Below are 9,562 nucleotides of genomic sequence, written 5' to 3' on the forward strand. Positions count from 1 at the left end.
GGCCCAAGCGCCGGTCCCACAGCCTGAGCCGCCCAGGCCCGGCCGAGGGGGAAGCCGAGGGGGAGGCCGAAGGGCCGGTGGGCAGTGCTTTGGGCAGTTATGCCACTCTCACCCGGCGACCAGGACGCAGCACCCTAGCCCGGCCCAGCCCTAGCCAGACCCCAGTTCGAGGAGCTCCCCGTAGCCAGTCCTTTGCCCTTCGGGCCCGACGCAAAGGCCCCCCCCCACCTCCTCCAAAGCGCCTCAGCTCTGTCCCTGGCCCCACCCCGGAGCCACCTCCACTAGATGGAAGCCTAGGGCCCAAAGAGGGGGCCCCGGGGCCCCGAAGGCGAACACTGAGTGAACCAGCTGGCCCATCAGAGCCCCCGGGCCCACCTGCCCCAGCGGGCCCCGCATCAGACACGGAGGAAGAGGAGGATCCGGGGCCCGAGGGGACCCCCCCATCCCGGGGCAGCTCGGGGGAGGGGCTCCCGTTTGCGGAGGAGGGGAACCTGACTATCAAACAGCGGCCCAAGCCGGCCGGGCCCCCGTCCCGGGAGACGCCAGTGCCCACCGGCCTCGACTTCAACCTCACAGAGTCAGACACTGTTAAGCGGAGGCCCAAATGCCGGGAGAGAGAGCCGCTGCAGACGGCACTTCTGGCCTTCGGAGTGGCCACCGCCATGCCCAGCCCCTCTGCCCCCATGCCCTCCCAGACCCCCAGCGAGTCCCCTGTGGCTTCTCCCTGCCCTCCTCAGCCAGACCCTAGCAGCCTTCCAACTCAAGGTGCTGCAGCCCCTCTCCCTCCCAGCCCTCCCACCCAGCCCTCCAAGCCCCCCTGCCCTGGGCCAGCTCTGGAGAACTCGGCAGGCAGTCGGCAGCGTGGGGAACCAGAGCCCCCAGCTCCGCCCGCTGCCCTCATCAAGGTGCCTGGAGCAGGTATGAGGCGGGGACCGGGCACTGTTGGCAGGGGTTGTGTCCAGCCCAGTTGAGTCACAAGCCAACCTGTCTCTGCAGGAACAGCTCCCAAGCCTGTGTCTGTGGCCTGCACCCAGCTGGCATTTTCTGGCCCTAAGCTGGCTCCCCGACTTGGCCCCCGCCCTGTACCGCCTCCCCGTCCAGAGAGCACAGGGGCTGTGGGCTCGGGCCAGGCCCAGCAGAGACTGGAACGGACCAGCTCGTCCCTGGCAGCCGCACTGCGGGCCGCGGAGAAGAGCATTGGCGCTGAGGAGCGAGAGGGGTGAGGGCTGCTGGGCAGGGAGGGGGAGAAGGTGGCGGCATAGGGAAAATTCCTCCCATATCCTCTTTCCAGGGGTCCTGGGGTTGGGGGGCAGGGACCTCACAGGCAGATCCTCAGTCTGGGGATCCCCTGTTGGAAGGGGAGGAGCCCAGGTCTTGGTCACCCAGGTCTGACCTGCAGGGAAGTTGGCCGCTGCCACTTAGAGGCACATGAGCTTGGACAAGTCATTTGAGCCCCAGTGCCCTCGTGTAAGGAAGGGACAGCTACTCCTTCTTGGAAAGCACTTGGCACCAACCAGGCTCAGAGGCAGGGCCCTTGCCCAGGGCTGGCGGGGTGTTCTATTGGCCGATCTGACCCGGTGCTCCCCCCCTACAGCCCCCCCAGCACCTCCACCAAGCACATCCTGGATGACATCAGCACCATGTTTGACGCCCTGGCTGACCAGCTGGACGCCATGCTGGACTGAGCTAGACCTACCTGCAGCGTCCATTGCCTTTGCCCCAACACAGACGTTCCTGCCGCCCTAGCAGGGTCCCTCCTGCTGCTCCGAGCCAGTGGCTGTTGGCACTGCAGTTCCAGGGGGGCCGCCCCCTGGGGGGCCAAGGGAGCTTGTCAGAACCTGATAGCTCAGCAAAACCCCTCCCAGTGTCTAACCTGAGCAAAGAGTCCTACCCTTTGGTCAGGGGCCCTGGTAAGAGCTCCCACCCAGGGAGAAAGGTGGTGGCAGCTTCTGTGCCCCTCCCCCCGCAAGTGTCTCCGTTCCTGTGCCAAGGGCCTCTTGCCACCCGCTGTGGTGTCCGGTGCAGAGGCTGGAGGAGCGGTGTGTCTGGCCGGGTCCCACAGGTGTACATAGGACATGTAAATAAACACCAGGGCCTGCGTGCTGGAGGTGGCAGTGCCCAGGCCAGACACCAGTTCCTCCCCTGTCTGCAAGGCAAAGCTGGCAGGGTGGAGGCAGCGGGATTAATAGACCCCCAAAGTCCAAACTTTTTCAACTGTAAATGTTATTTTTTAAGCAGAGAGAAATGCATATATTTTAAACAGAATTTATTCTATAACTGCCTGAGAAGACGCAGTGGGGAGGGGCTTCCAGCCACAGCAAGAGTGCCCACTGCCCAGCTCGGGGCTGGAAGCCTGACCTGGTTGGCCGGGCCCTGGCTCTGTAAATTAACCTCTTCCCCCAACTAACGCCAATGAAAGTGTCATTCCACGTGGTCGCCTGTGTGCTTGGATCTGTGCTGTGCACCTCAGCCGGAACCCTGGGCTCGGTCGTGGCGGAAGGAGGAAGGCTCAAGCCCTCCTCTCCTCCCCTTAGTGGCTGCCTCATGGACCAACCACAGGTTTTTCTTACGCAATTTATAAGTTTTAATACAAACCAGTCTACATTCATTCCTAAAAGGCTCATTTCCAGTAAAAAATATACACCAGTAAAAACATTCTCACAGAACCATCAGGGGCTGGAGGAGCCCTGGGCGGGTCCCCGAGACTGACTGGTGGCCAGCTCGAGGCAGGCACAGGGAGAGGTTCCAGGGTGCGGGGTCCTTCACCTTCAGGTCCTGTGAGGCTCCCCTACAGAGGGAGGAGGGGAAGTGCTTGGCCACATCCGGGTCCCTGCCCCAGGAAGACAGGATGGAGGGTCACCCTGGCCTTCCATGGCGACCTTGAGGGTTGACTGGACCCCCCCACAGCTGCTGCCAATGTTCCTTCAAAAAAGGTTGAGGCCCTGGCCCCACGTTCACAGCCCCGCCCAGGGGCCCCAGAGCACAGGGCACTGGCTTAGTGCACCCTGAAGAGGGACAGCCCCCAGGAGTGGGCTGGGAGCCCCTGTGCAAAGCACATGAGGTCAGACATTCGAGAAGGCCCCTGGTGAGGCCCAGGGAAGAGCCAGGGCTGTCCTCACACGGCCTTGGCTCCTCACTCCACAGTAGCCCTAGGGTCAAGACGATAGCTGGGTCTGGCATGGGGATCTGGGCCTCCAGGGCCATGGGGCACAAGAGCAAACCCTGAAACATTCATGATACCAACTCCCCAGACTCAGAAATGGGTCTGGTACTGTGACCACCAAGACCGATGGCTCAGAAGGGAGAGTTCATGCCCAGCTTGGTTTCAAACTGCAGCTTCTGTCGCTTCTGGTAGCGGACCCGGACCCTGGGGGGCGGGGGGGGGGGGCGGAGATTAAATCAGGGGTCAGGGCAGGCCACAGGAGGAGGCAGGGATGGTTAGCCAGGAGGTGAGGGAATGATGCCCAGGGGATGCCAGGCTTAGGGAGCAGGCCCAGCCCAGAGGGAGTGCCCTGCTGGTGGCTCACCGGATCTCGTGCAGCTTCACAATCTCGTTGCTGACCACCACGAGGACCAGGGACAGGCAGCCCAGGAGCCACGTCAGCAGAGGCACGTCTTCCAGGCCAAAGTGGACGCGGCTGTCCCTGTGCGTCCACAGCTGCAGGTCAACTGCCGTCTGGACCACCTGCCCCAGCAGCCTGCAGGAGGGGATGGCAGCGCCGGGTCAACCTGGGACTTCTCGCTCCCTTCCCTGCTTTTCTCAGTACAGCAGTAGCTCAAGAAGGACACCCTTCAATCTCCGCCCAAACCCCACCCTCAAGTCATAGCCTTGCCCCAGCCCCCGCCCCCTCCTCCCGCTGAGCCACACTCACACCACGGGCACCGTCATGGACCACCAGAGGTTGGTCAAGGGGCTCTTTCTCCACAGGGGCTTGGTGCGATGCACGTGGGTGACAGAAATGAAGACTGGAGAACATGGGATCAGAGGGGGCGTCAGACTTGCCATGGCCCAAGGCCTGGTCCCCAGGGCACCCCACCGGCCACCACTGGCCCCCTTCCAGGAGCCCTTACCAGTGTGCAGGACGATCAGGGCGGCAGTGAGCTTCTGAGCCAGTAGCAGCCCATTGGCAAAGTCATCAAACCAGGCTGGAGCCGTGTCTGCATGGCTGCCAAAGCAAGGTGTGCACTCAGCCCTCTCCGGGCCCTGCGGGGGTGGCCTGGGGGCGAGGTGGGCCGGGGGCGGGACTCACCTGGGCAGCATGATGGAGGAGCAGTTGGTGAGGTTGCGGGCCCGGGAGCTGTCACAGAAGCTCTGCAATGTGAAGCCAAAGCAGATGAGGCACGAGCCGATGGTGAGACTGAACTTGAGCAAGAAGCAGAGCAGGAAGTAGTGCTGGGTCTGTGGGAAGCAGGAGGCCTGTCACTCCAGAGGCCACGGCCCCTCTGGCACTTGGCACTCGGATTCAACAGGCTCTTTAGTGAGTGGGCAGCCCGGATGGGGGAACAGAGCATGGACTGCCCACCCTGGCGAGGATCTTTCCCAGCTCTGTCCCCCCACCTCCCTTTGGTGGGGGGCACTGTGATGGAAGCCCATCTGATCACTCCCTGCCTCAAGGATCAGCCTCTTCTATGCTCGTTCCCTGGGAAAGGCCCAGGCTCACAGGTCCACTTCGCTTACCTTCTTAGGAATGGAGAGAAGGTTTTTCCCTGTTGCCACAGACATGACGGAGCTATGGGGGGGCTTCCCCAGCAGAGAGATGCTGAAAAGCAGAGACTGGGTGAAGGGCGGCGCCATGACCCTCTGTCTCCCAATTCCCATGTGAAAAGCCTTTTCGGAGTCTTGGGTCAGGGTTGGTGGGCAGGAGGGATAAGACAAAGGGGCACCCACCACCACACACACACACACACACACACACACACACACACCCATGCTCCCTCTGCGAGAGGAGGTGAGCACTGAGCAGGGCTCCCTGAACCCGGGCTCCTGGGGTGCTCGGTGACCTCCCACCCCGCCTGCCTGGGCACAGAGGGCCGGCCGGCTTCTCACCTGAGCAGGGGATAGCAAAAGCAGGACAGCCACAGGATGTCGGTGGTACTGAGCAGTGGTGGCAGCTGGACTAGGCAAGAGAGGAACTGGGCCAGGAGAGCCCCGGAAGCACGGTTAGATTCTGACAAACAGGACGCTGGGAGCCCCGAGGCTGCCTCGCCCTGGGCCCAGACAGACGCTCATGTCCTGGCCTAGTGGAGCTGGGGCTGGAGGGGACACTATTCTGCTCAGGGGTCATCTCCAAAAGCCCAGCGGTGTCAGAGGGGCTCTGGGGGCCCCTAGGCTGTGCGGCATCCTCCCAGCTCTCAACTGGCCTCAGACTCAGGCCCTTGAGCAAAGAAGCAGGCGGGGAGGGGACAATGTCTGTGCTGGCCTGGCTCACCTGGATGACCACGAGAGAGAGCTGGCACTGCAGCAGGAAGAGGAAGCATTTGCGAATGCCGTAGGTGGCATGCCGAGCCTAGGGGCCGGGAAGGACAGATTGTGGCCTCGCTCAGACCCTATAGCTGACAAACCTCAGCCAGGAGCCAGATGCCCCAATGCTCCTGCAAACCAAGCCGCCCGCCCGGGAGAGCTTTGCCCGGAGGCAACCCAGATGGATCCTGTGTCCTGATAGCCCCCCACCCCAAGCAGGCCCTGCACCCCCGCTCCCACCACCAGCCCAAGCCCCACCTGCTCGATGAGGCGGATGATGCTGATGGTCTCTTCCTGGCGGAAGGCCAGGGAGCAAGGCAGGCTGTTGAGCTGCCCCGAGAGCTGCAGGGGAGAAAGGCCATCCGAGGCCTGGGCCATGTTGGTGCTGGTGGCATAGCCGAAGGTCTCCCAGGAGCAGCGGGATGGGTACAGGGGGTCCAGGGCAATGCTGAGCAGCACAGGGGGAACGCACCCATCAGCTGTACTTCAAGACACCCCATCTCCCACAGGACGGGGCGAGCACCTGCTCCCTCTTCTCCCCACCATGCCCAGGTCCCTTGGTCCCCTCAACCAGGGCAAGATCGGCCATAATATACGCTCAGCCCCATGCAAACCCAATCTGGGGTTCCGGGAGGCAGAGGCGGTGCCCTGACCTGATATCGCTCTGGAGGAAGAGGCAGCTGTTCCGCAGGTTGGCAGAGCTGCCCAGGCAGCAGGTCACCTCCCCGTACTCCTGCATGATCTTGATCATCTCGCACATGGCTGAGGGCAGAGTCGACCACAAATCAGGCCGGCGGAGCCCCCTGCAGGGCGCTGGGCAGAGACCCCCAGGACAGGAGGAGACAGGAAGTGGGCTCCCCCTTTGTGACTATCCTACCCAATCCTGACACTTCTGACTCCCCGGATTGGGCACGCCCATGGCTCCAGCCCACTAGACTCCCCAGCTCCTCCCAGCCCAGGTGCCTTTGCTCCCTGCAGGGGAGGCCCACATTTCCTCAAGAGCTCACGGGGTCCCAGGCTTGTCAGCGCTCAGTGGAAGGGAACGGGCTGCCCGAGTCACTGTGGCCACAGTACTCACTCTCGGGGGTACAGTCAGTGAACAGGGGCACTAGCAGGGGCACGTTGTCGATGTTCTGCAGGTGGGGCCGCACCTGGTGGATGCCCCGGGGCAGCTTGGCCTGGAGAAAAAGCAGAGATGCCCGTGACCCTCCCTCCTCTGCCATGTGCCACTTCCAGGGGCCGGGGGCGCAGACCTGCTGCCGTACCCGGTTGCAGTCCTCCAGGAAGCTGGGGAGGTCACTGTCCGTAGGCTGGAAGCTGATGAGATCGGAATGGCCCTCCTCCATCATCAGGAGCCCTTCTGCATCATCTCGGGACACTGTGGGGATGAAAGGCCGTCCCTCACCTTGGGGCCAGCCTTCTGGAGGCCTTTCCTTGCCCTGCAAATGGCATAGAACTTCCTGCCCGCAGGTCCCCACCCCCTCCCCTGTCAGCTGCTGTTACCACAGGGAGATCTGAGCCATTTTCCAAGGGAATGTATGTATCAGGAGGGCTCTATGGGGCTCTTTCTGGAACAGCTCCAAGGTGGGGGGAGTCACCCACCCCCACCTTGTCCCCACCACAAACCTTTGCCCTCACCCTGATTCAGGTCATCGTGCAGGGAGCCAGCGTGGCTGGGGCTGGAGGGAGGGATCTCGGAGCCAGGCATGTCCCCATTGGGTGTGAGGGAGATGTGGCAGTTCCAGCCTGTCTCCAGGCCCATCTTCTCTGCAAACACCTGCGGAAGGCAGATGGCCATGAACGAGGGGCCCCGAGGCCCGTGGGAACAAGGATCGGTGGCGGCAGAGGGGGTGGCTCTCCCCACCTTGCTTTTGAGCTCATCCTCCAAAGAGAAGTAGACGAAGCGAATGCAGGCATTGACCAGCCCGTCGATGAGGCGCACGACGTCCAGCCGGGCCTGGTACTGGGAGGACACCATGCCCATGAAGATCTGGCCGCTCAGGGCCTGCATGCAGTCTTCCTTCTCCAGAACCTCCCCGATCCCTTCTTCAGGTCGGCACAAGGCACCAAGACCAGCCAGGACACGGCCCAGTCAGGACACCCGGAACCAGCAAATTCCAGGAGGCAGCCCAGGGCCACACACACAGATGCCACACCCAAATCAAAGAGCACGCGGGCCCCAGTGGACCACACACAGCCACGCACGCACACAGCCGGGGCACATGGAGGAGCCAACAGACAGGAGAAAAGACAATGAAAGGCACTCATCAGTCCGGTGACAATCCCACTGAGTGACAACAGCCCGGCCCTGGTCTGGGCAAGGGGGCTGGCCCCACCCTTGGCAACGGCTTCAATTCATCGTCTCCCAGATCATAAGACCCCGTGAGTTTGGTGGAGAGGAGGGTGGGGGTCAGTGGAGCTCCGAGTCCCTCTGTCCCTGCAGGGTCTGGGACCTGGCCTTGGTCTGACTCAGAGAGGCTCATGCTCTACCGCCTCTATTGTGTAACTTTCACAGAAAGCGGTTTTCTATGTCGTCCCACTGGAGTGTCACAAGAAACCCGTGAGGAGGACAGAGGAAGCACCCAGTTTATACGGGAGAAGACAAAGGGACTCCCCCACGTCATCAGATAGTGACTGCCCCCCTGGGCGTTCCAGGCCCAGGGCTGTGCCCGCTGTCCCCTCTGCCCTCGGGAAGCCCTTCCCACTCTGGCCCCCACAGGACGGCCGCGCACAGTACCATCGGAGCTCCAGCTGTTGTGGCGGGTGTTCAGCTTGATGGGGATGGTGCTGGGCAGCTCGCACAGGGTGAAGATGCTGTTCTGGCCTGGCGCCTGCACCAGCTCGATGCACTTGCCATTGAGCTGGGAGGACAGGCTGCAGCTCATGGGCTTGTAGGCGAAGGCGGAGCAGTAGCCAGACAGGCAGGCGCGCTGGTAGAAATCCAGCACTTTCTTTCTGCCAGGAGAGCAGGGTGGAAGTGAGGCGAGTGGTCCTGGGACACCCCAGGACTGTGAGCAGGAAGGCAGACCGCCTGAGCCCAATGCTCTGGCCCCTCACCCACCTGTCGGAACCCGAAAGAGGGTAGATGTCAGCTCCATCCCAGAAGTCTGTGCAGGCCTCCAAGACCACGTCTGCTGTGCCATGAGACAGCATCTGTTCTGTGCCTGCGGGAGTGAATAAAAAGGCCAGACCATCAGTGCCCAAGCCACCCCTGCTGCTCACTCTGACCTCACAGGTAGCACTGCCATCGTGGGGTGGAGGGAATGAGCCAGGCCTGGCCGTAGCGAGCCTGTGTAGAACGCCGCTGGGCTTGTCATGCAGGCACTAAGCTGCCCATCCTTCAGACAGTCCCATCCTCTGTGACTGCCACCATCCCAGCCTGGTTCCCCAAACCAATCCCTGCCACATCTGAGGTCTTAAGAAGCTGCCTGGTGCTCATCTGCTCATCCCAAAAAGGGACGAAGAGGGCAGAGCCTTGGCCCAAGCTGCTGGAAGGTTTGTCCTGATGTGGGCCAACCACGGGAGGCTCACTGGTGGTGGTGTCCTTGATGAAGAGGCTGATCATGTGGCTGAGCGGGGGGCGCCGCTTGGTGACACAGGACAGCCTCCCCAGGGAGCTCTCCTTCACCATCTCGGCGCTGGGGAGGCGATAGAGCGCCAGGTGGTTCTGCTGCTTGAAGAGCTCCTTGGCCCCAGGAGTGAAGCCTGCAGGGGGAGGGCAGTAGTCAGGGCCTCTGGGAGGAAGCCCAGCCACTGAGCCTGCCCCCCGCCCTCCACCTCATGGGACGAAATCCGTGCTGGCTGGCCCCTTCCACCCCTCCACCCCCAGTTCTGTTCCCAGATTGGGAAGCAGTCAGACAGTAGTGCCTGTTAAAGGGCAAGGACCAGGAGCCAGGAGGCTTCCCGGCGATCTCGGTAAACGCCATGCCCGGGACTGGTCTGTCTGGAGTTGGTGGCCACGCACCGATGAGGCGGGCGAGCTCGCAGAGCCCCCAGGGCACATGGACGGGCAGCACGGCGCTGTGGCTCTCCTGCAGGGCGATGTTGCACAGGTGGTCGGAGAAGCGGCACAGCCGCTCGGTGATGCTGGCGTTGCACAGG

At 62.5% G+C, this 9,562-nt stretch overlaps 2 protein-coding genes across 2 annotated transcripts in view; one reads left to right on the plus strand and one right to left on the minus strand.

The window, feature by feature from the left end:
* Positions 1 to 2,433, plus strand: part of CASKIN2 (CASK interacting protein 2) — a 24,778-nt gene extending 22,345 nt beyond the window's left edge. Inside the window, 3 exon segments of the mRNA XM_015563307.1 lie at positions 9 to 918; positions 997 to 1,219; positions 1,595 to 2,433. Coding sequence (XP_015418793.1) covers positions 9 to 918; positions 997 to 1,219; positions 1,595 to 1,685 — 1,224 coding nt within the window. The 3' untranslated portion in view covers positions 1,686 to 2,433.
* TMEM94 (transmembrane protein 94) overlaps positions 2,252 to 9,562 on the minus strand; it is an 18,491-nt gene continuing 11,180 nt past the window's right edge. Inside the window, exons 15-32 of the mRNA XM_006762767.2 lie at positions 9,426 to 9,562; positions 8,993 to 9,166; positions 8,523 to 8,625; positions 8,199 to 8,416; positions 7,326 to 7,507; positions 7,100 to 7,238; positions 6,727 to 6,839; positions 6,540 to 6,639; positions 6,115 to 6,223; positions 5,720 to 5,909; positions 5,430 to 5,507; positions 5,048 to 5,133; positions 4,679 to 4,760; positions 4,251 to 4,399; positions 4,072 to 4,166; positions 3,873 to 3,966; positions 3,528 to 3,698; positions 2,252 to 3,367 (exon numbers count right to left, since the gene is read on the minus strand). The exon at positions 9,426 to 9,562 is cut by the window's right edge and continues 20 nt beyond it. Of these exons, the coding sequence (XP_006762830.1) occupies positions 3,295 to 3,367; positions 3,528 to 3,698; positions 3,873 to 3,966; positions 4,072 to 4,166; positions 4,251 to 4,399; positions 4,679 to 4,760; positions 5,048 to 5,133; positions 5,430 to 5,507; positions 5,720 to 5,909; positions 6,115 to 6,223; positions 6,540 to 6,639; positions 6,727 to 6,839; positions 7,100 to 7,238; positions 7,326 to 7,507; positions 8,199 to 8,416; positions 8,523 to 8,625; positions 8,993 to 9,166; positions 9,426 to 9,562 (2,293 nt within the window). The 3' untranslated portion in view covers positions 2,252 to 3,294. The remainder of the gene's footprint in view (positions 3,368 to 3,527; positions 3,699 to 3,872; positions 3,967 to 4,071; positions 4,167 to 4,250; positions 4,400 to 4,678; positions 4,761 to 5,047; positions 5,134 to 5,429; positions 5,508 to 5,719; positions 5,910 to 6,114; positions 6,224 to 6,539; positions 6,640 to 6,726; positions 6,840 to 7,099; positions 7,239 to 7,325; positions 7,508 to 8,198; positions 8,417 to 8,522; positions 8,626 to 8,992; positions 9,167 to 9,425) is intronic.

This window comes from Myotis davidii, unplaced genomic scaffold, assembly GCF_000327345.1.
Source record: "Myotis davidii unplaced genomic scaffold, ASM32734v1 scaffold539, whole genome shotgun sequence".
NCBI lineage: Eukaryota > Metazoa > Chordata > Mammalia > Chiroptera > Vespertilionidae > Myotis > Myotis davidii.